The 26,900-nt window shown below is 45.6% G+C and overlaps 1 protein-coding gene across 5 annotated transcripts in view; it reads left to right on the forward strand.

The window, feature by feature from the left end:
* Window positions 1–26,900, forward strand: part of LOC110492834 (protocadherin-15-like) — a 303,676-nt gene that overhangs the window by 119,705 nt on the left and 157,071 nt on the right. For all 5 annotated transcript variants that reach the window (XM_036946202.1, XM_036946206.1, XM_036946204.1 and 2 more), the window contains 6 exons: window positions 4,306–4,466; window positions 5,054–5,209; window positions 13,235–13,354; window positions 13,634–13,744; window positions 15,855–16,025; window positions 26,028–26,136. In XM_036946202.1, the coding sequence (XP_036802097.1) occupies window positions 4,306–4,466; window positions 5,054–5,209; window positions 13,235–13,354; window positions 13,634–13,744; window positions 15,855–16,025; window positions 26,028–26,136 (828 nt within the window). The remainder of the gene's footprint in view (window positions 1–4,305; window positions 4,467–5,053; window positions 5,210–13,234; window positions 13,355–13,633; window positions 13,745–15,854; window positions 16,026–26,027; window positions 26,137–26,900) is intronic.

The raw sequence follows: 26,900 nt of genomic DNA on the forward strand, positions 1-26,900 counted from the left end.
GGATATCCTTGACAAGGCGGGCCGGGCGCAGTGCACGCTAACCAAGGTTGCCAGGTGCACACGGTGTTTCCTCCGACACATTGGTGCAGCTGGCTTCCGGGTCTGTGTTAAGAAGCAGTGCGGCTTGGTTGGGTTGTGTATCGGAGAACGCATGACTTTCAACCTTCGTCTCTCCCATTGTAGCGATGAGACAAGATAGAAGCTACTAACAATGGGATACCACGAAATTGGGGAGAAAAAGGGGTAAAATTAAATAAATAAATAAATAAATAAACAATGAGACGGCTTATAGGGAGCTCAGAGACCTGGCCGTGTGGTGCAAGGACAACAACCTCAACGTGATCAAGACAAAAGAGATGATTGTGGACTACATTGTGGACTACAGGAAAAGGAGGATCGAGCATGCCCCCATTCTTATCGACAGGGCTTGAGTGGAGCAGGTTGTGAGCTTCAAGTTCCTTGGCGTCCACATAACAAACAAAACATGGTCCAAGCACACCAAGACAGTCGTGAAGAGGGCACGACAAAACCTATTCCCCCTCAGGAAACTTGGCATGGGTCCTCAGATCCTCAAAAGGTTCTACAGCTGCACCATCGAGAGCATCCTGATGGGTTGCATCACTGCTCGGCCTCTGACTATGGCAACTGCTCGGCCTCTGACTGCAAGGCACTACAGAGGGTAGTGTGTATGGCCCAGTACAAGCTTCCTGCCATCCAGGACCTATATAACAGGTGGTGTCAGAGGAAGGCCCTAGTCATAGACTGCTCTCTCTGCTATACTGAGGTCAGAGACCTGGCCGTGTGGTACTGGAGTGCCAAGTCTAGGTCCAAGAGGCTTCTAAACAGCTTCTACCCCCAAGCCATAAGACTCCTGAACATCTAATCAAATGGCGACCCAGACTATTTGCATTGCCCCCCCCCTTAACGCTGCTGCTACTCTCTGTTTTTATCTATGCATAGTCACTTTAATAACTCTACCTACATGTACATATTACCTCAATTACCTCGACTAACCGGTGCCCCCGCACATTGACTCTGTACCGGTGCCCCCTGTATATAGCCTCTGTATTGTTATTTTACAGCTGCTCTTTAATTATTTGTTACTTTTTTTAGGTATTTTTCTTAATTAAAACGGCATTGTTGGTTAAGGGCTTGTAAGTAACCATTTCACTGTAAGGTCTACACCTGTTGTATTCGGCACATGTGACAAATAACATTTGATTTGATTTGAAGGCGTGATTCACACAGTCTCCTCTGAAGAGTTGATGTTGAGATGTGTCTGTTACTTGAACTCTGTGAAGCATTTCTTTGTGCTGCAATCTGAGGTGCAATTAACTCGAATGAACTTATGCTCTGTAGCAGAGGTAACTCTGGGTCGTCCTTTCCTGTGGCGATCCTCATGAGAGCCAATTTCATCATAGTGCTTGATGGTTTTTGCGACTGCATTTAAAGAAACTGTAACGGTTGTCGTCTTCCTCTTCTGAGGAGGAGTAGGAAATATCGGACCAATATGCAGCGGGGTAAGTGTTCGTCATATTTATTACACTGAACACAGAAAACAAACGAACAAGAGAATAAAGGAAAACCGAAACAGTCCCGCATGGTGAAAACACTGAAACGGAAAATAACCCCCACAAACAAAAGTGGGAAAACAGGCTACCTAAATATGGTTCTCAGTCAGAGACAACGATTGACAGCTGCCTCTGATTGGGAACCATACCAGGCCAAACACATAAAAATATAAACACAAGAACAAAACATAGAAAGCCCACCCCAACTCACGTCCTGACCAACCTAAAATAGAGACATACAAAAGGAACTAAGGTCAGGACGTGACAGAAACGTTCAAAGTTCTTGACATTTTCCGTATTGACTGACCTTAATGTCTTAAAGTAATGATGGACTGTCGTTTCTCTTTGCTTATTTGAGCTGTTCTTGCCATAGTATGGACTGGGTCTCAGTATACCATCCCTACCTTGTCACAGCACAAATAATTGGCTCAGTCATTAATAGGAAGGAATTAAATTCCACAAATTAACAAGTAAGAAGGAACACCTGTTTATTGAAATGCATTCCAAGTGACTACCTCATTGAGCTGGTTGAGATAATGTGTGCAAAGCTGTCAAGGCAAAGGGTGGCTGCTTTGAAGAATCTCAAATATAACATATGTTTTGATTTGTTTAACACTTTTTTGTTTACTACATGATTCCATATGTGTTATTTCATAGTTTTGATGTCTTTACTATTTTCTACATTGTAGAATAATAGTAAAAATAAAGAAAAACCCTTGAATGAGTAGGTGTGTCCAAACTTTTGACTGGTACTGTATAAACATTGCATTCGGAAAGTATTCATGCTCCTTGACTTTTTCCACATTTGTTACGTTACAGCCTTCTTCATCAAGGATCTCTCTGTACTTTTCTTCGTTCATCTTCCCCTCAATCCTGACTAGTCTCCCAGTCCCTGCCGCTGAAAAACAGTATGATGTATGTAGTATGATGCTGCCACTACCATGCTTCACCTTTGGGATGGTCCCAGGATTCCTCCAGATGTGACAATTGGCATTCAGGCCAAAGAGTTCAGTCTTGGTTTCATCAGACCAGAGATTCTTGTTTCTCATGGTCTGAGAGTCTTTTTGGTGCCTTTTGACAAACTCCAAGCGGGCTGTCATGTGCCTTTTACTGAGGAGTGGCTTCCGTCTGGTCACTCTACCATAAAGGCCTGATTGGTGGAGTGCTGCAGAGATGGTTGTCCTTGTGGAAGGTTCTCCCATCTCCACAAAGGAACTCTGGATCTCTGTCAGAGTGCCCATCGGGTTCTTGGTCATCTCCCTAACCAAGGCCCTTCTCTCCCAATTGCTTAGTTTGGCCAGGCTGTCAGCTCTAGAAAGATTATTGGTAGTTCTAAACTTCTAACATTTAAGAATGATGGCGGCCACTGTGTTCTTGGGGAACTTCAATGCTGCAGAAATGTTTTGGTACCCTTCCTCAAATCTGTGCCTCGACAAAATCCTGTCTTGGCTCTCTATGGACCTCATGGCTTGGTTTTTGCTCTTACATGCACTGTCAACTGTGGGACCTTATATAGACAGGTGTGTGCCTTTCCAAATCATGTCCAATCAATTGAATTTATCACAGGTGGACTCCAATCAAGTTGTAGAAACATCTCAAGGATAATCAATGGAAACAGGATTCACCTGAGCTCAATTTCGAGCCTCATCACAAAGGGTCTGAATACTTATGTCAATAAGGTGTTTTTTGTGTTGATTTTTTAAACATTTGCAAAAGTGTATAAAAAACTGTTTTTGCTTTGTCATTATGGGCTATTATGTGTAGAATGATGAGGGAAAACATGTATTTTATCCATTTTAGAATAAGGCTGTAACATAACAAAATGTGGAAAAAGTCAAGGGGTCTGAATACTTTCCGAATGCACTGTACATAACTTTATTGAATGGTTCTTTGTCGTATGCACTGTATATAACCTTATTTAATGGTTCTTTATAGAACCTTAGGAAAGGGTTCTATATAGCACCAAAAAGGGTTCCACTATGGTTACAAGGCAAAGAACCCCCATCTGGTAATATTTAGAACCATTATTTGTTGTGTGTACTGGACCTAGGCTAGGTGTGGGTTGGAAGCTTGACAGCCACTCTAACTGCACAACAATTGATGTCAGAAATGTGTGTCCAGAGGGTAGCACTGTGTAATTAACGGGGGCTGAACTGGCCAGTGCTTGCCATAATTGGAATGAACGTACGTGGACGTTAGTACCTTCAGGCTCAGGCACCATCAAAGCCTGATATCTGGCAGGCTATTAGTCCCTGTCTGGACTGCAGCATCAGAGTGTGTGGAAAGCAGGCATGCTTCAGAGAAGATGGTCAAGATGTCAAATGTAATTTTAGCTTGGCCGGCTCCCTGGTTTTCATGAACGTCAATAGCTGACAATTTTCAGAGGTTATGCATCATTCAAATGCTGCTGGACTCAACTAATTGGTCTCCTCTGATTTGAAAACATTTCAGTCTAGCAGTCGTTGAAGTTTTTTTTTCTCCATCAGAACTTTTCATTCTCAGAAAACAAGTAATATGAGTCAGAAGCTTTTGTTGTCCTGGGCTTATTTCTCTCTCTACTTGTGCTTTTCTGAAAGAAAGTAACAATATCCCATAAAAGAGCACTCGAGAAGAGTGAGTTTTACACCACAAGGGAACGTTTACTGCCCAGAGAACCTGCTTGTAGTTTTATCACATCTCTGTCAATCAACTCCTCACTGCATTTCTAAGGAACTTCTTTTCTTTTCTCGTAAAGGAACACTTTTGGTTGAGAATATGCAAATCCAAGGCCGAGTGGAAGACCCAGGCAGAACCATCTCTCTCTCCCTCCGAGACAACTACAACCACTGGGTCATACTGGACCCGGTCAGACAAAGGCTGTACCTCAACAGCACCGGCAGGGCCCTCGACCGAGACGTAAGTCCTCTGACGCTCACTATGACTATCCATATGTTTGTCTGTGGAGAATAGAACTCAAAAGGGTTTGTGGGTTTGGGTTCCTCTAAAGAAAAAAGTGTTCACTGCAGGTTAGCTATACATGTACATTCCCTTAAACTACATCCTGAGGTAAAGCGAAGCTCCACAGGATAATGTAGCTTCTTTCTTTTCAGTGTTTTGTTTGTTGTTCATTCTTCTATTGGACATGTATACATTCATAGTGTACTGCACATGTCCACCACAGTACAGTGGGTAAAAGCTTCTGCTAAATGGTATATGCTTATGTACCGGTGTTAGAGTAGTTTGTGATAATTACAGAGATTATAAGGTTGACTCTGAGGCATACCTTCCGCTAGATGTTGTACACATTCATATCAGTCCTGTACTTCAGTGTGAACCAGTTTGAAAGGAGACACATGGCCATAGAATTAGGAAAAATAACTCTCAAATGACTCTGTCTCCCCCTGTCCTCGGTTTGTACTGAAACGATACCTATTTAGTCTCTCTAGGCAGACGTTCCCCTAGGTCTGGGATTTCCGAGACTAAAACGTCTTCCTTCCTTTTAGCCCCCGTCCTACATCCATTCCATCGTTGTCCAGGTCCAGTGCACCAATGAGCTGGTCGGGACCGTCATTTTACACGAGGTGCGCATTGTGGTGAGGGATCGCAATGACAACGCACCCCGATTCCAGCAGCCTCGCTACTATGTCGCCATAAATGAGGTGAGGCCCCCAGGACAGCCTAGTTAAATTTTTTATTACAATCCAAGACGATGTGTGAGCAGTATCTCATTACTTAGCATTAAATATTTCAGTCTGTTCAACCTGAATAGGGCCATGCGATTTGAAAAAAAATGCTGTAAAAATGTGAAATATTAGCCGTTGTTCAGTGACCGTGGACTGGTAGGGACGGGTAATAACTTCAAATCTAATTACATGTATTCAGATGGAACTTTTTGACTGTTAAAAAAGGGGCTTTGGTCATTAAAATGACTGTAACGGTAATACATGACTGGGTAATATAATGACATACGTATCATGCGTGGACCATGGCCCATTCTGGAGACTTCCTGATTCTCTGTGTGGTTTAACAGTGGTGGCCCATATCCCATTCTGGAGACTTCCTGTCCTGATTCTCTGTGTGGTTTAACAGCGGTGGCCCATATCCCATTCTGGAGACTTCCTGTCCTGATTCTCTGTGTGGTTTAACAGTGGTGGCCCATATCCCATTCTGGAGACTTCCTGTCCTGATTCTCTGTGTGGTTTAACAGTGGTGGCCCATATCCCATTCTGGAGACTTCCTGATTCTCTGTGTGGTTTAACAGTGGTGGCCCATATCCCATTCTGGAGACTTCCTGTCCTGATTCTCTGTGTGGTTTAACAGTGGTGGCCCATATCCCATTCTGGAGACTTCCTGTCCTGATTCTCTGTGTGGTTTAACAGTGGTGGCCCATATCCCATTCTGGAGACTTCCTGTCCTGATTCTCTGTGTGGTTTAACAGTGGTGGCCCATAACCCATTCTGGAGACTTCCTGTCCTGATTCTCTGTGTGGTTTAACAGTGGTGGCCCATATCCCATTCTGGAGACTTCCTGTCCTGATTCTCTGTGTGGTTTAACAGTGGTGGCCCATATCCCATTCTGGAGACTTCCTGTCCTGATTCTCTGTGTGGTTTAACAGTGGTGGCCCATATCCCATTCTGGAGACTTCCTGTCCTGATTCTCTGTGTGGTTTAACAGTGGTGGCCCATAACCCATTCTGGAGACTTCCTGTCCTGATTCTCTGTGTGGTTTAACAGTGGTGGCCCATATCCCATTCTGGAGACTTCCTGTCCTGATTCTCTGTGTGGTTTAACAGTGGTGGCCCATATCCCATTCTGTAGACTTCCTGTCCTGATTCTCTGTGTGGTTTAACAGTGGTGGCCCATATCCCATTCTGGAGACTTCCTGAATTTTGATTAGTGCTTTTTGAGGTCGGTGCGGTTTCGGTTCGATTATTCAAAAATAATCAGGCTTTTTCGATTTAGGTTTCAAATTTTTTGAGGCACATTAAATGCACTATGCATTATCTGGGTTGAATGCTGTAACAACACTGAATAAAACAATGAATAAAAGTCCCATGATTCTTGTATCTGCCCATTTCGGCTTATCACTTATTAACCATAATTTACTCACATTGCTTTACTTAAAATAAAGTGATGTGTTTTATTTGATTACTTTATTATTTAATTCCAAGTCATCTCATCTCTATAGAGCTGCTGCCTATGCTGTCTGACAAAATCACTATTTTAGCAGTTCTTCAAAGTAAATAAGGCATACTTGTATGACTGCTGAATACCAACTATTAATCACTTAGATAATGTATTTTCAGGCTCGAGAAGCAACGGCTTTCTAACCCTCTCGATCACTGTGTTCTCTCTTCTCTCTGTCTCCGTGTCTGTTCCACACTGTTCATATTAAAGCTCATTGTAGTTAATTGCCACATTTTCTGCGCTAAACTATGTAGAATATTGGCTTGTTGGAAATTGCAACTCCCTACTACATTGACCTCCACGGGTCTCTATCTGGTTTAACAGTGGGACCTCCACGTATCTCTATCTGGTTAACAGTGGGGCCTCCACGGGTCTCTATCTGGTTTAACAGTGGGTCCTCCACGGGTCTCTATCTGGTTAACAGTGGGACCTCCACGGGTCTCTATCTGGTTAACAGTGGGACCTCCACGGGTCTCTAGCTGGTTTAACAGTGGGACCTCCACGGGTCTCTAGCTGGTTTAACAGTGGGACACGGGTCTCTAGCTGGTTTAACAGTGGGACCTCCACGGGTCTCTATCTGGTTTAACAGTGGGACCTACACGGGTCTCTATCTGGTTAACAGTGGGACCTCCACGGGTCTCTATCTGGTTAACAGTGGGACCTCCACGGGTCTCTAGCTGGTTTAACAGTGGGACCTCCACGGGTCTCTAGCTGGTTTAACAGTGGGACACGGGTCTCTAGCTGGTTTAACAGTGGGACCTCCACGGGTCTCTATCTGGTTTAACAGTGGGACCTACACGGGTCTCTATCTGGTTTAACAGTGGGACCTCCACGGGTCTCTATCTGGTTAACAGTGGGACCTCCACGGGTCTCTAGCTGGTTAACAGTGGGACCTACACGGATCTCTATCTGGTTTAACCCTTTACACTCGTACCCGTATGTATACGGGTTGAAAATGGCAGATTTAGACACTGATAAACACCTAAATTGGAACGTAGTGGCTGTACGGTAACATGCTATACTTAACCTTTCTGATCTCCCCATCCCGGATCCGGGATCGTGAATACAGACTCAAGCTCATTACCATAACGCAACGTTAACTATTCATGAAAATCGCAAATGAAATGAAATAAATATGCCATCTCTCAAGCTTAGCCTTTTGTAAACAACACTGTCATCTCAGATTTTCAAAATATGCTTCTCAACCATAGGAAAACAATAATTTGTGTAAAAGTAGCTAGCTAGCGTAGCATTTAGCGTTGGCATTAGCGTTGGCATTAGCGTTAGCATCCAGCACGCAACATTTCAACAAAAACATAAAAGCCTTCAAATAAAATAATTTACCTTTGAAGAACTTCTGATGTTTTCAATGAGGAGACTCTCAGTTAGATAGCAGATGCTCAGTTCTTCCAAAAAGATTATTTGTGTATTAGAAATAGCTCCGTTTTGTACATCACATTTGGCTACCAAAAAAAAACGAAAATTCAGTCCTCAAAACGCGAACTTTTTTCAAAATTAACTCCATAATATCGACTGAAAACATGGCAAACGTTGTTTAGAATCAATCCTCAAGGTGTTTTTCACATATCTCTTCGATGATATATCGTTCGTGGAAGCATGGTTTCTCCTCTCAATCAAATGGAAAAATACTTGCACGTGGCTTTGCGCACCAGTTTCGACGCAGGACACCAGGCGGACACTTGGAAAATGTAGTCTCTTATGGTCAATCTTCCAATGATATGCCTACAAATACGTCACAATGCTGCCGACATCTTGGGGAAACGGCAGAAGGTCTAAGCTTATTCCTGTCGCATTCACAGCCATATAAGGAGACATTAGAAAACAGAGCTTCAGAAATTCTGCTCATTTCCTGTCGTACCTTGACGTATCATCTTGGTTTCGCCTGTAGAATGAGTTCTGGGGCACTTACAGACAAAATCTTTGCAGATTCTGAAACTTCAGAGTGGTTTCTTTATATGCATAGTCAAGCATCTTTTCGTGAACGGGAACGTTTTTTATCCAAAAATGAAATAGCGCCCCTAGAGATGCAACTGGTTAAGCGAGGGGATGTGGTATATGGCCAATATACCACGGCTAAGGGCTGTTCTCACACACAATGTGATGCGTAGTGAGTGACTGGATACAGTTCTTAGCCGTGGTATATTGGCCCTATACCACAAACCTCTGAGGTACCTTATTGCTATTATAGACTGGTTACCAATGTAATTAGAGCAGTAAAAATAAATGTTTTGTCATACCCGTGGTATACGGTCTGATATACCACGGCTGTCAGCCAATCAGCATTCAGTGCTCGAACCACCCAGTTTATAAATGCCGTTTAACATCAGGCTCTCCGCTTCACAGCTCTGTATGGGTTTAGTCTGTTAGACGATCTGAACATGAGCACCGCCAGCGACAAGAAGTTGCCCCATCCCTCCCGCTAATTCAGCAACTTTTGCAAATGTTTTGTTGTCTGAGTGAGGGAAATGCTGTAAATGAAAGAGGACTCGATGTATTTTGAAAGGTGAGCCGTTGAGGATTATCATACAGACCTCTTTGATGTCATACAGTCAAGTCAAACACCCGCAAGTCCCAATGTGCACGTCACATTTCCATATCATAAAACTCATGTCAAATACAGTGTCAACGCTTATGATCACTATGTTTGATGTGCAGTTACAAGATGACATGGCATCACAAAGTTATTTGGAACGAACGAGCCCTTGTTTGTTTGTTAATTGTGAAGAAAATTAGCCGGGGCACATGCACCTGAACATACTCATGATTTCTTTCTTTGCAAACAAAAATGTCTATTTGTTTCTCTGAATTTCCTTCTGGCAGCCTAGCACTGTAAGGTCATATTTTATCGTTTAGCAATAGAACAAGCTTTCAAATCATGCCCACCTGACCCAGATTGTGATATATAATGGACTGTTTTGGGAATTACAGTAAATGTAAAATGCACATAAAATCAACAGTCTTGTGTCAGGTGAACTGTTGTGTACTCACCTCTGGTCTAATCATGTTCATATTGTCTCCAAACTGTTCCCTTTCAATTGCTACCATGGTTATGCATTTTAGCCCTTTCCACACACTGTAGGCCAATTCGCACGAGTGTAAAGGGTTAACAATGGGACCCACCAGTGGGACCTTCATGGGTCTCTATGTGGTTTAATGTGTAGGATCTTAATTTGACCCAGTTTGCTACAGCAGGAAAATAATCCTGCAGTAACAGGAAATGTGAATTATTATGTGGATTGTAATTAATGGGCATGTTTGTCGGGGTCGATCCATTTTTTTTTTTGTAAGGAAAAATCATTAATAATTTCAAAGTGGAAATTACAAACTTCAGAAACCTTTAAAAACTTCAAATACATTACAAGTTTAAAATGTCCTGCATTGCAGGAAAGTTCTCCTGCAATAGGGTGATCAAATTAAGATCCTACATCTGTAGGCCACTCTATGGCCTTCTGGTCATAGAAGGCCATAGAGTGGCTGGTGTGCCACCGTGGTCCAAAATAGTGACATGGGGATTTTGCAGCTTTTCCCTAATTGAAAGAGGTTCCCCTGAGTGTCATCCTAGTCGATTTAGCTCATTAGCAAGCAGCCTTGCAGAGTAGCTGAAGCTGCTGTTCTCAAACGGTTGGGCATGGTTGCTTTCCGTATTCTGCTCTGCAGTGTTTGAAATGTTAAGCTGACACAGAGATACAGAATGCAGTCCCTTGTCCATCAGTCAACATGGAGCGTCTAGTAGTACCTAAGCCCACATAATGGAGTTCTACAGGGCTGTCGAGGCGGAGAGAAAAATAAAATCTCTGTTGAAGACATGATTATTTGAATGTGTTGCAGCTGTATGCTCTTGTCAGACCTCAACACTGTTTATAAATGCCATTTTTTTTTTGATTTAACTGGGCAAGTCAGTTAAGAACAAATTCTTATTTACAATGACGGCCTACTCCGGCCAAACCCAGACGACGCTGGGCAAATTGTGCGCCGCCCTATGGGACTCCCAATCACGGCCGGATGTGATGTAGCCTGGATTCAAACCAGGTACTGTAGTGACGCCTCTTGCACTGAGATGCAGTGTCTTAGACCACAGTGCCATTTGGGTGCCATCAACTACATCTTAAAGAGCTGAATCCCTCACACGTGTTAATCAGGCACGTACTAGTCTTCAGGTGCGCAGGCAGCTTTAGATATGCCTTAACCTCCTTACAAGACCTTGTTTATCTCATATGGGGAGAATTGTTGGCCTCTCCTTGTATATCTCAATAAATGTACTACTATGACATGTAACATTCTGCTCAACCCCCTGTTATTATTCGATATCTCCCGTGTCATTTCTTGGTTATTAAAGGCACTGTACACTATTTGTCCTACATTAAAGAATTGATTACGACAGCCTTCATGCATACAGTCTGCTACGCAACGTTTATCATCGAGGCGCTGAAGTGCAGACGGAGGGACGTGGAGGGTTGATGTGCTCCCAGAGGTGTGTCTGTGGCGGGGCGGCGGGGGGGGGGGGGGGAGAGCCTTGCATCCCAATGAGGACAGACACCAGGATTCTCCCTTTTAATATAGACTCACACGTTGTTAGCTCCTAAATAATGCATGCTTTACGTTGTTGTTTTTTGGCTAACAACACTGCCGAATGGATGGGGTGTATGGCCTTTCCTATTCTGTCGTCAACGACTTGGGATATTTTCAATTTGCACATGGGAAACATGAAATCCTGCCTCTACTTTCATTACAGCATCTCTTTAGAAATGACCTCTGATACCCCTGCTGTGGGTTTTCTATTAGATTTCTCCTATTCTGAGACTTGTTTTTTTTTCAATTCAGTACCAGTCAAACCATAGCTGAGATCAGTAGTGTTTCTCTGAACTGTCTCCTGTCTTCCTCTTGTCTCTGACATATTTTTGTGTTCCTGAAAAGTCTTGTCAGATATAAGAGTAGCAGAGGAGCTAAAATAAACATGTTTCCTCTGTGCTGCCAACAGATGCTAGACTATTATCTCCTCTTCTCACAGCTGATAGAGGTCCACTGTGGGGCTCAGGTATGACAGCTGATAGCGGTCCACTGTGGGGCTCAGGTATGACAGCTGATAGCGGTCCACTGTGGGGCTCAGGTATGACAGCTGATAGCGGTCCACTGTGGGGCTCAGGTATGACAGCTGATAGCGGTCCACTGTGGGGCTCAGGTATGACAGCTGATAGCGGTCCACTGTGGGGCTCAGGTATGACAGCTGATAGCGGTCCACTGTGGGGCTCAGGTATGACAGCTGATAGCGGTCCACTGTGGGGCTCAGGTATGACAGCTGATAGCGGTCCACTGTGGGGCTCAGGTATGATAGCTGATAGCGGTCCACTGAGGGGCTCAGGTATGACAGCTGATAGCGGTCCACTGTGGGGCTCAGGTATGACTGATAGAGGTCCACTGAAGGCTCAGGTATGACTGATAGAGGTCCACTGTGGGGCTCAGGTATGACGGCTGATAGCGGTCCACTGTGGGGCTCAGGTATGACAGCTGATAGCGGTCCACTGTGGGGCTCAGGTATGACAGTTGATAGCGGTCGACTGTGGGGCTCAGGTATGACAGCTGATAGCGGTCCACTGTGGGGCTCAGGTATGACAGCTGATAGCACTCGTGCGCCTCGCTCCACATCTCAAAGACACTGTCAGTAGAAGGCACTTTCAGAAATCAAAGAACTTTACTTCAGGTTAACTGGGGTTTTTTTAAAAAGTTTTTTGTAGTTTATTTTTCTCCCCAATTTCGTGATTGAGACCTTGTCTCATCGCTGCAACTCCCCAACAGATCAGGAGAGGCGAAGGTTGAGTCATGCATCCTCCGAAACATGACCCCGCCCAACCGCTCTTCTTAACACTGACAACCATAGTCAGCCTGCAGGCACCTGACCAGCTACAAGGAGTTGCTAAAGCGCAATGAGCCTAGTAAAGCCCCCCCCCCGACCAAACCCTCCCATAAGCCGGATGACACTAGGCCTGTTGTGCGCCACCCTATGGGACTCCCGGTTATGGCCGGTTCTGACACAGCCTGGGATCGAACCCAGGTCTGTAGTGACGCCTCAAGCACTGCCTTAGAACATTGTGCCACTCGGGAGGCCCCTTAATCAGGATTTTAGCCGCCCAAAAAATAAAGACTTCTGAGATTTGAAAGAGATAGGATTTGCAACTCACAAGGATGCGACCAATTACATATCCAATTAGCACTGCCAAGTCAAAGGGTCGCAAAATGTGACTAAATGGTCTCATTCTGGAGCCCTGCAGCTTGTTGGTTTAGCTGTGACTGTGTGTCACATTCAGAATCATTGGTGTTGGATCATTAGTGTAGGATCATTAGTGTTCTGAAGAAGGTTGTTGTTGACCGAAGGCTTAGCACATGAAAAACTGACACTTGCATATGATTCAAGTGTGTGGGTAATTATTTTTATAGTTTGAATTGTTAGCACTGTCATTAGGTTGTAATAATGTCTTACAGTTGACCCCAGTTGGCACCACCATCTTCTCCGGCTTCACTGGGAATAATGGAGCCCTGGACATTGATGACGGCCCTAACGGACAGATTGAATACATCATCCAGTACAACCCAACTGACCCGGTACGTCACATCTCAACACTTACTGACACATTCTCTTTAAAGCCACGACTGATGGCAATCACACATCACAGCCCAAAAAGATTGATGAAGACATTAGAGCAGTACGGTTTTACTCATGTCACTAAGTAGGAGTCAGAAGGACACACACGTCCTGTTGAGGCAATCTCTACCCCCGAGATCTCTGCACCTGCTCTGGCAGACAATGAATTTCTCATGGGAAAAGCTTTCCTAAGTAGAGTCCACTCTTAACCCAGGGCACTGTATCTCTTTGTGTCGCAGACCGCCAACAGGACGTTTGACATCCCTCTCACCCTCTCCGGCTCGGTGGTCCTTAGGGAGAGGCTCAACTACGAGGAAATCACCCGCTACCTGGTTCTCATCCAGGCCAATGTAAGTCTGTCTGTCGGTCGGTCGGTCGGTGTCTATGGTTTCCCGATAGAGATGGAAGTTAGGCTTAAGAGGGTTTTAACGACGCGTCGTTACAATGACGGCCGAAGAGGTAACATGCGTTTCCCAAAACAGAGAGAACGTTCGCTACGTGTGTCATTGGGATGACACTGAAAGGGTCGAAAGTAAGACAGCACTGCTCTCAGATCAGCTTTCCATTTTCAAATCTTACCTTAACATAATAATTATTAAACAATACTCACAATGGATCAACTCCTAAAGATACACTATACCTACAAAAGTATGTGGACACTGCATTAAATTAGTGGATTCAGCTAATTCAGCCACATCCGTTACTGACAGGTGTATAAAATAGAGCATACAGCCATGCAATCTCTGTAGACAAACATTGGCAGTAGAATGGCCTTATGGAAGAGCTCAATGACTTTCAACGTGGCACCGTCATAGAATGCCACCCTTCCAACAAGTCAGTTCGTCAAATTTCTGCCCTGCTAGAGCTGCCCCGATCAACTGTAAGTACTACTATTTTGAAGTGGAAATGTCTAGGAGCAACAACGGCTCAGCCGCGAAGTGGTAGGCAACACAAGCTCACAGAACGGGATCGCTGAGTGCTGAAGCACGTAGCGGGTAAAAAATGTCTGTCTTCAATTGCAACACTCACTACCAAGTTCCAACCTGCCTCTGGAAGCAACGTCAGCACAAGAACTGTTCGTCGGGAGCTTCATGTAATGGGTTTCCATGGCCGAGCAGCCGCACACAAACCTAAAATAACCATGCACAATGCCAATTGTCGGCTGGAGGGGTGTAAAACCTGCAACCATTGGACTCTGGAGCAGTGGAAACACATTCTCTGTAGTGATGAATCACGCTTCACCCTCTGGCAGTCCAACGGACAAATCTGGATTTGGCAAATTCCATGAGAACGCTATCTGCCCAAATGCATAGTGCCAACTGTAAAATTTGGTGGAGGAGGAATTATGGTCTGGAGCTGTTTTTCATGGTTCAGGCTAGGCCCCTTAGTTCCAGTGAATGGGAATCTTAACGCTGCAGCATACGATGACATTCTAGACGATTCTGTGCTTCTAACTTTGTGACAACAGTTTGGGAAAGACCCTTTCCTGTTTCAGCATGACAATGCCTCCGTGCGCAAAGCAATGTTCCAACACCTGGTGGAAAACCTTCCCAGAAGAGTGGAGGCTGTTATAGCAGCAAAGGGGGGGGACCATCTCCATATTAAGGATTTTGATTTTGGAATGAAATGTTCGACGAGCAGGTGCCCACATACTTTTGGTCATGTGGTGTATATTGCAACCTATGGCTGCAAATATTGAGGTGGCTTATTCTACACTGTAAATACTTAACTTGTTTTTACAGTAACTTTACAGTAACTTAATGGCAGCCATTAAGGTACCGTATGTTACCGTAAATTCAAAATGAACTATGGTTTAACAGTATATTACTGTAAATCAATTAGTCTGTCTGGGGAAACCGATGGTCCAACGAAACACTGGAGCACTTTCCTGAGTACAGTTCTGTACAATGTGGTTTTTAAATAGGGTAGGCTATAACACTACGACAACCTTGAAGGAAATCGTTGTACCACTTTGTAAATGCAAAAATACCTTTTTGTTGTGTTCCATTATCGTTGCATGACCTTTTGAAAGATAATAAGAAAACAAAATCTGTTGAAAAAAGTTAATATAATACAAGTGCTACATTTCCAAGTCAAGAATGGTAAGTACAGATAGGAATAATGTATTATATGATGTCAAGGTCTTCATCTAGAATGGAACAAACACCAAAAACCTAATTCATTTCATTTTACCAAAATGTTTTACAATGCCTTTTGATATTGGATCACTTGAATGAACAGATACCTGATGTGGCATATAGGTTTTGCTGTTTTCAATGCAAGTGCTTTCCAGCCTCAGATTAATACAATACAGAATGTTTTAGGTAACGTGAATGTTTTTGAAAAGACAGAAAGGAAGTTGCACTTAAGATAGAATAGCTGTAGAAGACGGGTAGACGTTCAAAAATGTACTTCAAATCCTCAGCTTGCCACATCCACCCCTGTCATCTCCCCTTGTAGGATCGCGCCCCGTACCCCAACGAACGGCGCACTGCCACCACCACCCTGACTGTAGACGTGCTGGACGGGGATGACCTGGGGCCTATGTTCCTGCCCTGCTCTCTGGTCGACAACACACGTGACTGCAGCCCCCTCACCTACCGGGTCCACATCCTGGAGCTCACTGACCCAGTAAGTGTTACTGCACACCAGCACCGGCTCCAGAGCTCTGAGCTTCAGACCCCCTGCTGAGAAGAAGCCTTTTACATGTTGCTCCGTTCAAACAGGGCTGCTTGACAAGCAGCACACTACTCCCAGTGCTAGGGAGAGAGGTGGCTGAGACACAGCTTCTCTGGCCTCTGTTTTGCATATCAGTGTAAGGGTTCTCGTCCTCCTCTTCTGAGGAGGAGTAGCGAGAAGGATCGGAGGACCAATGCGCAGCGTGGTAAGTGTCCATAATGTTTTTTAATAAAGACAATAGAACACTCGAACAAAACAACAAACGATGCCGTGAATATACAAAACCGAAATCAGTACCGTGTGGACCAAACACTCACACGGAAAACAAACACCCACAACCCAAAAGTGAAACCCAGGCTACCTAAGTATGATTCTCAATCAGGGACAACAATTGACACCTGCCTCTGATTGAGAACCATACTGGGCCGAACTCAAAAACCCTACATAGAAAAACAAACATAGACTGCCCACCCAACTCACGCCCTGACCATACTAAAACAAAGATATAATAACAGAAGGTCAGAACGTGACAATCAGCCTCAGGAGTCATCTTCGGCATATTAGTACTAAACACAAGACTGGTTCAGTGTGATTTCTTTGTGTTTAAGATCATTTCAAAGATTTTGGCTTTAAGTACAAAGGGCTATTAGATTTATGCTAAGGATAGGTTTATGCTATTTATGGGTGTATGTATGTATGTATTACATTTATTGGCATAACCAGAATGAAGATGAAAATTCACATAAACTTCAGAGACGTGTGCTGTTTATTTTTGTTGTGACACATGGACAAAGAAACGAGACGAGATGGAATGAGACAAAAATGTCCCTTCCGACTCTCCTCCCACAGGGGCTTCCCCAACCCAGAGTTAGATTAGTGTTCACTGGCCTCCCGAGTGGCACAGTGGTCTAAGACACTGCATCGCAGTGCTAGCTGTGCCAATAGAGATTCTGGGTTTGAGTTCAGGCTCTGTCGCAGCCGGCTGCGACCGGAGACCCATGGGGCGGCACACAACTGGTCCAGCGTCGTCCGGCAGGGATGTCCTTGTCCCATCGCGCATTAGCAACTCCTGTGGTGGGCCTGGCGCAGTTCACACTGACACGGTCGCCAGGTGTCTGGTGTTTCCTGTGACACATTGGTGCTCCTGGCTTCCGTGTTAAATGGGCATTGTGTCAAGAATCAGTGCGGCTTGGTTGGGTCGTGTTTCGGAGGACACATGGCTCTCGACTTTTGCCTGTCCCGAGTCCGTACGGGAGTTGCAGCGATGAGACAAGACTGTAACTACCAAATGAACGCCACGAAATTGGGGAGAAAAAGGGAAAACATTTAAAGTACTAAACAAAATGTTTACATGAAAAAAGAAGCAGTGCAGCTTGGTTGGATCGTGTTTCGGCGAACACGCGGCTCTCGACCTTCGCCTTGGAGGAAGCATGTTGAACTGTCGAAAGTGTGAGAGGATGTGTATCAGAGGAGGCTGGTTGGAGGGGCTATAGCAGGACAGGCTTATTGTAATGGATGGAATGTTTCATTAATTCCACTCCAGCCATTACAATGAGCCCATCCTCTTCTACCTCCTCCCACCAGCCTCCTCTGATGCGTGTGAAAGTAATTTAGACTAGATTAGATTTAGACTCCCAATAGCGGGACACGTGTTTTGTAATGTAGAATGACAATCAGAATTGATACCTCCTTGTCAGTTCCATTGGTTTTTGTTCACTGATCTAGGCAGGACCCTGTTTACAGTTTCTCTTGATCAGAGTCTAACACAAGCAAATGGCAGAGTCAGGGAAGCATGGAAATGCTAGAATTACAAGACAGATTATTCACAGGTAATTAGTTTTACACGTTGGACTCTCGTACCTTGAGTGGAAGCACCGGTTTATTTAAATTGTTACTAATCCAAATGTAAAGTGGATACTCACGGTCAGGGAACTTGGGAACCCGGTAGACACACTATTGTAGATCTATTCCAACGCATTGTTACATTGAGAGACTGCCTGGATATTTCATTTCGCAACGTAGACTTTGATCTGAAGCTATTCTTGTGATTATTGTGATTTTGCTATTCATTGTAAATGTTTGTAGGTCCTATGTAGCCAAATTGTATCTATGATCGTATGCTATCATTCATGCTAGCCAGTGCCTCGCCTAAACAGGTGTTCTACTCCGCTAGCCAGCGCCTCGCCTAAACAGGTGTTCTACTCTGCTAGCCAGCGCCTCACCTAAACAGGTGTTCTACTCCGCTAGCCAGCACCTCTACTCCGCTAGCCAGCGCCTCTCCTAAACAGGTGTTCTACTCTGCTAGCCAGCGCCTCACCTAAACAGGTGTTCTACTCTGCTAGCCAGCGCCTCACCTAAACACGTGTTCTACTCTGTTAGACAGCGCCTCGCCTAAACAGGTGTTCTACTCCGCTAGCCAGCGCCTCGCCTAAACAGGTGTTCTACTCTGTTAGACAGCGCCTCACCTAAACAGGTGTTCTACTCCGCTAGCCAGCGCCTCACCTAAACAGGTGTTCTACTCTGTTAGACAGCGCCTCACCTAAACAGGTGTTCTACTCTGTTAGAAAGCGCCTCGCCTAAACAGGTGTTCTACTCCACTAGCCCGTGTCTCGCCTAAACACGTGTTCTACTCTGTTAGACAGCGCCTCGCCTAAACAGGTGTTCTACTCCACTAGCCCGTGTCTCGCCTAAACATGTGTTCTACTCTGTTAGACAGTGCCTCGCCTAAACAGGTGTTCTACTCTGCTAGCCATCGCCTCACCTAAACAGGTGTTCTACTCCACTAGCCCGTGTCTCGCCTAAACACGTGTTCTACTCTGTTAGACAGCGCCTCGCCTAAACAGGTGTTCTACTCTGTTAGACAGCGCCTCGCCTAAACAGGTGTTCTACTCTGTTAGACAGCGCCTCGCCTAAACAGGTGTTCTACTCTGCTAGCCATCGCCTCGCCTAAACAGGTGTTCTACTCTGTTAGAAAGCGCCTCGCCTAAACAGGTGTTCTACTCCACTAGCCCGTGTCTCGCCTAAACAGGTGTTCTACTCTACTAGCCATCGCCTCACCTAAACAGGTGTTCTACTCCGCTAGCCATCGCCTCTCCTAAACAGGTGTTCTACTCACCTAGCCAGCGCCTCTCCTAAACAGGTGTTCTACTCCACTAGCCCGTGTCTCGCCTAAACACGCGTTCTACTCCGCTAGCCAACACCTCTACTCCGCTAGCCAGCGCCTCGCCTAAACAGGTGTTCTACTCCACTAGCCCGTGTCTCGCCTAAACACGTGTTCTACTCCGCTAGCCAGCGCCTCGCCTAAACAGGTGTTCTACACTGCTAGCCATCGCCTCTCCTAAACAGGTGTTATACTCTGTTAGACAGTGCCTCGCCTAAACACGTGTTCTACTCTGTTAGACAGCGCCTCGCCTAAACAGGTGTTCTACTCTGCTAGCCAGTGCCTCACCTAAACAGGTGTTCTACTCTGCTAGCCAGCACCTCTCCTAAACAGGTGTTCTACTCGGCTAGCCAGCGCCTCACCTAAACAGGTGTTCTACTCCGCTAGCCAACGCCTCACCTAAACAGGTGTTCTACTCTGCTAGCCAGCACCTCACCTAAACAGGTGTTCTACTCCTCTAGCCAACGCCTCTCCTAAACAGGTGTTCTACTCTGCTAGCCAACGCCTCTCCTAAACAGGTGTTCTACTCCGCTAGCCATCGCCTCTCGTAAACAGGTGTTCTACTCTCCTAGCCAGCGCCTCGCCTAAACAGGTGTTCTACTCCACTAGCCCGTGTCTCGCTAAACACGTGTTCTACTCCGCTAGCCAGCGCCTCGCCTAAACAGGTGTTCTACACTGCTAGCCATCGCCTCTCCTAAACAGGTGTTATACTCTGTTAGACAGCGCCTCGCCTAAACAGGTGTTCTACTCTGTTAGACAGTGCCTCGCCTAAACACGTGTTCTACTCTGTTAGACAGCGCCTCGCCTAAACAGGTGTTCTACTCTGCTAGCCAGCGCCTCACCTAAATAGGTGTTCTACTCTGCTAGCCAGCACCTCTCCTAAACAGGTGTTCTACTCGGCTAGCCAGCGCCTCACCTAAACAGGTGTTCTACTCCGCTAGCCAACGCCTCACCTAAACAGGTGTTCTACTCTGCTAGCCAGCACCTCACCTAAACAGGTGTTCTACTCCTCTAGCCAACGCCTCTCCTAAACAGGTGTTCTACTCTGCTAGCCAACGCCTCTCCTAAACAGGTGTTCTACTCCGCTAGCCAACGCCACTCCTAAACAGGTGTTCTACTCCACTAGCCAACGCCTCACCTAAACAGGTGTTCTACTCCGCTAGCCAGCGCCTCTCCTAAACAGGTGTTCTACTCCGCTAGCCAACACCTCTACTCCGCTAGCCAGCGCCTCTCCTAAACAGGTGTTCTACTCCGCTAGCCAACGCCACTCCTAAACAGGTGTTCTACTCCACTAGCCAACGCCTCACCTAAACAGGTGTTCTACTCCGCTAGCCAACACCTCTACTCCGCTAGCCAGCGCCTCACCTAAACAGGTGTTCTACTCCGCTAGCCAGCGCCTCTCCTAAACAGGTGTTCTACTCCGCTAGCCAACACCTCTACTCCGCTAGCCAGCGCCTCACCTAAACAGGTGTTCTACTCCGCTAGCCAGCGCCTTTCCTAAACAGGTGTTCTACTCCGCTAGCCAACGCCTCACCTAAACAGGTGTTCTAGTCTGCTAGCCAGCACCTCACCTAAACAGGTGTTCTACTCCGCTAGCCAACGCCTCTCCTAAACAGGTGTTCTACTCTGCTAGCCAACGCCTCTCCTAAACAGGTGTTCTACTCCGCTAGCCAGCGCCTCACCTAAACAGGTGTTCTACTCCGCTAGCCAGCGCCTCTCCTAAACATGTGTTCTACTCCGCTAGCCAACACCTCTACTCCGCTAGCCAGCGCCTCACCTAAACAGGTGTTCTACTCCGCTAGCCAGCGCCTCTCCTAAACAGGTGTTCTACTCCGCTAGCCAGTGCCTCTCCTAAACAGGTGTTCTACTCCGCTAGCCAGCGCCTCTCCTAAACAGGTGTTCTACTCCGCTAGCCAACACCTCTACTCCGCTAGCCAGCTCCTCTCCTAAACAGGTGTTCTACTCCGCTAGCCAACACCTCTACTCCGCTAGCCAGCGCCTCTCCTAAACAGGTGTTCTACTCCGCTAGCCAACACCTCTACTCCGCTAGCCAGCGCCTCTCCTAAACAGGTGTTCTACTCCGCTAGCCAACACCTCTACTCCGCTAGCCAGCGCCTCACCTAAACAGGTGTTCTACTCCGCTAGCCAGCACCTCTACTCCGCTAGCCAGCGCCTCACCTAAACAGGTGTTCTACTCCGCTAGCCAGCACCTCACCTAAACAGGTGTTCTACTCCGCTAGCCAGTGCCTCGCCTAAACATGTGTGCGTTTTTCGCCTCCAGATCTATTCCATTGACATGATCAAGCAGCGTTTCTGCTGAAAAGTAATAAATGTCATTTTTTGATGACGTTCCACTACATCCTAAGAGAGAGTTATAGAAGGTCAAACTGTGTCCGTGAGAAGGCAGTGGTGCACTAGAGCCATACCAAACACGGAGGACTAAAACGACATTTGCTTACATTGAGAACCTTCCACACTCCGCAGCCAAGTGACAGAACAAAGGAACAGGAGCCTTAAGTCAAGTTTACACCACTGGTTTGGGTGGCTGGTTCCTGTACTTAATGCGAACGCTAGAACGCACTCAAGGACACCATTTACGAGTGCTGTGACAGGCGGCATTATGTGATTCTGATTATGTATGCCGTGGCGAAGCCAGCATAACCTCTTATCAGGTCTTCAAAACACCCCCACCTCATCCTGTCATCCCCATCAATCCCATCACTCAGGGGGCTAGTTCAGTTTCACATGTGTAATGATGTACTGTTATATTCCTCTTGTCTCTCTCAGACATCCTCCCTGTCAGGCAGCTCTCCCCGTTATCTCTTTAATGCGCCTCTCATATCTCCTCCGCCGGTGCTCAACGAAACATTTAAATCATGCTTCAACTTATTTATTGAGGCTCAGTACCGCTCAGGTACCTCGCAGCGTATAAAAAGAGTGCTACCTGTGAAACGAAGCTTGTGATTAGAGGGGAGGAGGAGAGGGTCAGGTCATAGGTCAGATCCCAAAAACTCCTCTTGGTCACGATGTTATGCCAGTGGGTCTCCTTTCACGGTACACTTGGTTTGAAAGACAATATCTCAGGTCAGGATCCAGGAAATAGTGAGACGTTCTAGGGAACAGGAGCCAGGAGCAAGGAGAATGTTCTTGGGGAGAGTGGAGGTGCATTCCCCACAACAAACTGATCCCTCCTGGCAGCCTCTTTATATCCTTCCATAGCAAAGAGCTAGAGAGCCTCTCCGGAGCAGGAATAACATAAAAGGTCATACCAAACAAGGCTGAAGTGGGGCTCCAATGCTTTTTCCTCTGTCAATTCTACTATTTTGCTCCCCACCCCCCCGATACGCAGCAGTACTCTGGACGTCCTCTGTGGCTATTGTTAATATAATCAAACATACCATCAGAGCTGAGATATCAGATTGAAAATACATCACTGAGAGAACAGTAGGTAGGCAACTGCTAGTGACTGTTGACAATTAACACAGGAGGCTTTGAAAGTATTGTACCCCAGTGTTGAGTGGAGCATAATTGCTTTGTTGGTGACGGGTGTGTATAAAATTCAATGGAGAGTGTAATACATTAATTCACTGGATAATTCGTTTGCTGGCTGAAATTTAAAGTTGGAATAAGATATAGCTAATAATGAAAATGTGAACAGACAAGTCATTCCAAATCGAAGACGAGTAATTGGCCGTTTTGAAAACAGGTGCTGATCATATCATATGCAAAACCGTCAAATTATACCCGATGGAGAGTCTTTTAATTGAAGTTTCTTGTCAGTGTTCACTATATATCATAGATGAATCTGGAGATGCTCAGCATTCATTTGGAAGGTTGGGTTCATCTGAGTAGAGTAGTGTGGAGTAAAGCAGTCCATTGACTTGTCTTCCTGTGGGTTAGTGAAAATAGAGGAGGGGCCAAAGGGCTGCCGTCTACTCGTTACACCATCACAGATCACACCCCACCAGAGAATCCATCCTCGTTAATTACAGTAATAAAATCCTCCTGTGCTTCAACCGGTCCCGCAAGAGACGATCTTCCTCCAGTTCAGCCGTTAAAACGCCCAGCCGACGCTCAGTCAACCATTGATTATGGGCCACGGATGTGGAACGGAGCGGAGGACCCTGGCTGGTCTGCCCGAGAAGGAGTAGTTATGGTTTCATCCAGATCAAAGGAAATACATTCATTTGGCATCATGCCTAGTTGTGTATTTCAGTCACATGAAATATTCATCTGTATCAGTCAGTCTGAGTAGTATTATTTGTAAAGAAAAGGCAAAATCTGGACTTTAAATACAGGCTTCTAAATAATTGAATGTATCACTAAAAATCTATATTCCCTTGCCTTGAATGAGGCTGATTCATTCTGCAAATCAACTTAACACAGACACGTATTGTGATGAATCATCATCATCATCATCATCATCATCACGCTATTTCATATAAATGCATTTCCATGTAATCTGGACACCAGTCTTGTCTGCTGCAGTTACTCAGGAGATAAGGGCTGACTGAGGGAGTATCATCAGAGCTAATCTGTCCACCGAGGACAGGGCCCCGAAGAGTCATTAGATTTACTGCAGTCATACTGGGGCCATTGTAGTTGCAGTGGCTGAGGATTACAATGGGCCCCACGGAGATAAATCTTTGCCAAATTGTGCTCATGATCTATGATGAGGGAGATGTACAGAGCAGAGAGGAGTGGATGGGTGGCAGGTAGCCTAGTGGTTAAGAGCTTTGGGCCAGTACCTGAAAGCTTGCTGGTTTGACTTGGTGAAAAATCTGCCGATGTGCCCTTGAGCAAGGCACTTAAGCCTAAATGCTCCTGTAAGTCACCCTGGATAACAGTGTCTGATAAAATGTAGGCGACCATTTTTGCCTCCACTTAACCACTACTCATAGGGCTGTGTGAAGTATGATGATTAAGTAACATGGGGAGGAATGACAGGAGGAAAATCCTTTTGTTTCATTCAGAGCTTGATTCCAGGTGGCTTTATTACGGTTCTGACTAATGTCTGACCTCCTTGTAGTCTCTGTACTCTGCAAGGTAAACAAACCGAGATATCTGTAATTTATTCCACGCAAACAGCGCCTGTCTTTGCAGCACCTCAGCTCCTCGAGCTTGTCATCAATGTCTGTCACAAATTGTCATTTCCTGCCAACCAGCCCCCGGAGCATATGGTCCTACCGATGTGCGTGTGTTTGTGTGTGTGTTTACAGCAGCTGCTCGAGACTTCTTCCTGGCACACAGAGATCACAATTATGCTGTGGGGTCCCTGTAGGGGTCATGACACACACACACACACACACACACACACACACACACACACACACACACACACACACACACACACACACACACACACACACACACAGAAAGACAAGATTTCCAGAGCCTTATTTCAGAGGCAACCAGGCAGCTAACACTGGTTGAAACTCATCTTCACTTTTAGCAGTGTCACTTGGTTTCTCTGAGGAGTGTTGAGTTCGAAATGAGCTGCTTATTTACTGGGACTGAGACGGGGGCCCGCCTGTTGTTTGTAATTCTGCACATCTTTACTCCTCCCCCAAGGCTGGGGCAACTTGGTATGGAGGACCAGTTACTCACTTTCTGTTCTCTCTCTGTCTTTCTGGAGTCTCTCACTTTCACAAACTCTTTCTCTCTCTCTGTCTTTCTGGAGTCTCTCACTTTCACAAACTCTTTCTCTCTCTCTGTCTTTCTGGAGTCTCTCACTTTCACAAACTCTTTCTCTCTCTCTCTCTTTCTGGAGTCTCTCACTTTCACAAACTCTTTCTCTCTCTCTCTCTTTCTGGAGTCTCTCACTTTCACAAACTCTTTCTCTCTCTCTCTCTTTCTGGAGTCTCTCACTTTCACAAACTCTTTCTCTCTCTCTCTCTTTCTGGAGTCTCTCACTTTCACAAACTCTTTCTCTCTCTCTCTCTTTCTGGAGTCTCTCACTTTCACAAACTCTTTCTCTCTCTCTCTCTTTCTGGAGTCTCTCACTTTCACAAACTCTTTCTCTCTCTTGCAAACTTTATTTTTCAGTCTCTCTCTCCCCCACCGTCTCATTCCCTCTTTTCCTGTCTCTCTTTTCCTTCCCTTTTCTCTCTTTTTCTCCCTCTTTCTCTCTCTCTCTCATTTTCCCTCCCTCTGTTCCTCTCCCTCTTTTTCACTCTTTTCTCGCTCTCTTTTCCTCTCTTTCTCTCTCTTCCTCGCTCTCCATTCCTCTCTCTCCATTCCTCTCTCTCCATTCCTCTCTCTCCCACTCCCTCTCTCTCCATTCCTCTCTCTCCATTCCTCTCTCTCCCACTCCCTCTCTCTCCATTCCTCTCTCTCCCACTCCCTCTCTCTCTTGTGCTTTCAACCTCTTAAATGACATAAAGAAGTGTTGTACGGGGGAGAACAACACAAATGTCTGCAGTTCATTGGTCTTTGTGACAGACGCTGTGATAAAGAGGTCCACAAAGAGGTCACACAGTTTATTCACTGTTTTAAGAATACGCCTTTTACTGCAAAGCAAGTCAGCAGAATCTACATGACTTGTGCTTTGCCCATAATGTTTAAGTTAGAGGTACAACTGAAACACTGCAATTATTTTGCTGTTGCTGCTTTGAAATGCCAAGATAACTAATTGAGGAAGATTGTGTCCAACGCCATACATGAATTCTTCATCATTTATTTTCATCCTTTAAGCACAGCAAGAATGGAAGCTCCCGTATCCCACACTGTGGAAATGGCTCTTTTTTTTTTGTATTGACAGCCAGATAGAACTAACCATTACTCTTTAATTTCAGAGCAAAGTGAACCCTGTCAACGTGACTCCCGTCATTCAGGCCGTGGACCAGGACAGGAACATCCAGCCTCCGTCACAGAGGCCAGGCATCCTCTACTCCATCCTCATTGGTAGGTCCCTGTTAACACGGCTGTCATCTACAGTTCATTCGGAATGTATCTACACACAGTAACACGTAATGACAAAGCGAAAACAGGTTTTTAGAAATGTTTGCACATTTATAAAACAGAAATACCTTATTTGCATAGGTATTCAGACCTTTTGCTATGAGACTCACACCTGAAAACAGGTGTATCCTGTTTTCATTGACCATCCTTGAGATGTTTACACAACTTGATAGGAGGCCACCTGTGGTAAATACAATTCATTGGACATGATTTGGAAAGGCACACACCTGTCTATATAAGGTCCCACAGTTGACCGTGCATGTCAGAGCAAAAACCAAGACATGAGGTCAAAGGAATTGTCCATAGAGTGCCGAGACAGGATTGTGTCGAGGCACAGATCTGGGGAAGGGTACCAAAACATATCTGCAGCATTGAAGGTCTCCAAGAACACAGTGGCCTCCATCATTCTTAAATGGAAGAAGTTTGGAACACTTCCTAGAGCTGCACTCCACCAATCAGGCCTTTATGATAGAGTGGCCAGATGGTAAAAGGTAAAAGGCACATGACAGCCTGCTTGAAGTTTGCACCTAAAGGACCTTTGGCCTTAATGCCAAGCGTCACGCCTGGAGCAAACCTGGCACCATCCCTACGGTGAAGCATGGTGGTGGCAGCATCATGCTGTGGGGATGTTTTTCAGCAGCAGGGACTGCGAGACTAGTCAGGATTGAAGGAAATATGAACGGAACAAAATACAGAGAGATCCTTGA

Source organism: Oncorhynchus mykiss, chromosome 16 (genome assembly GCF_013265735.2).
Source record: "Oncorhynchus mykiss isolate Arlee chromosome 16, USDA_OmykA_1.1, whole genome shotgun sequence".
Classification (NCBI taxonomy): Eukaryota; Metazoa; Chordata; class Actinopteri; order Salmoniformes; family Salmonidae; genus Oncorhynchus; species Oncorhynchus mykiss.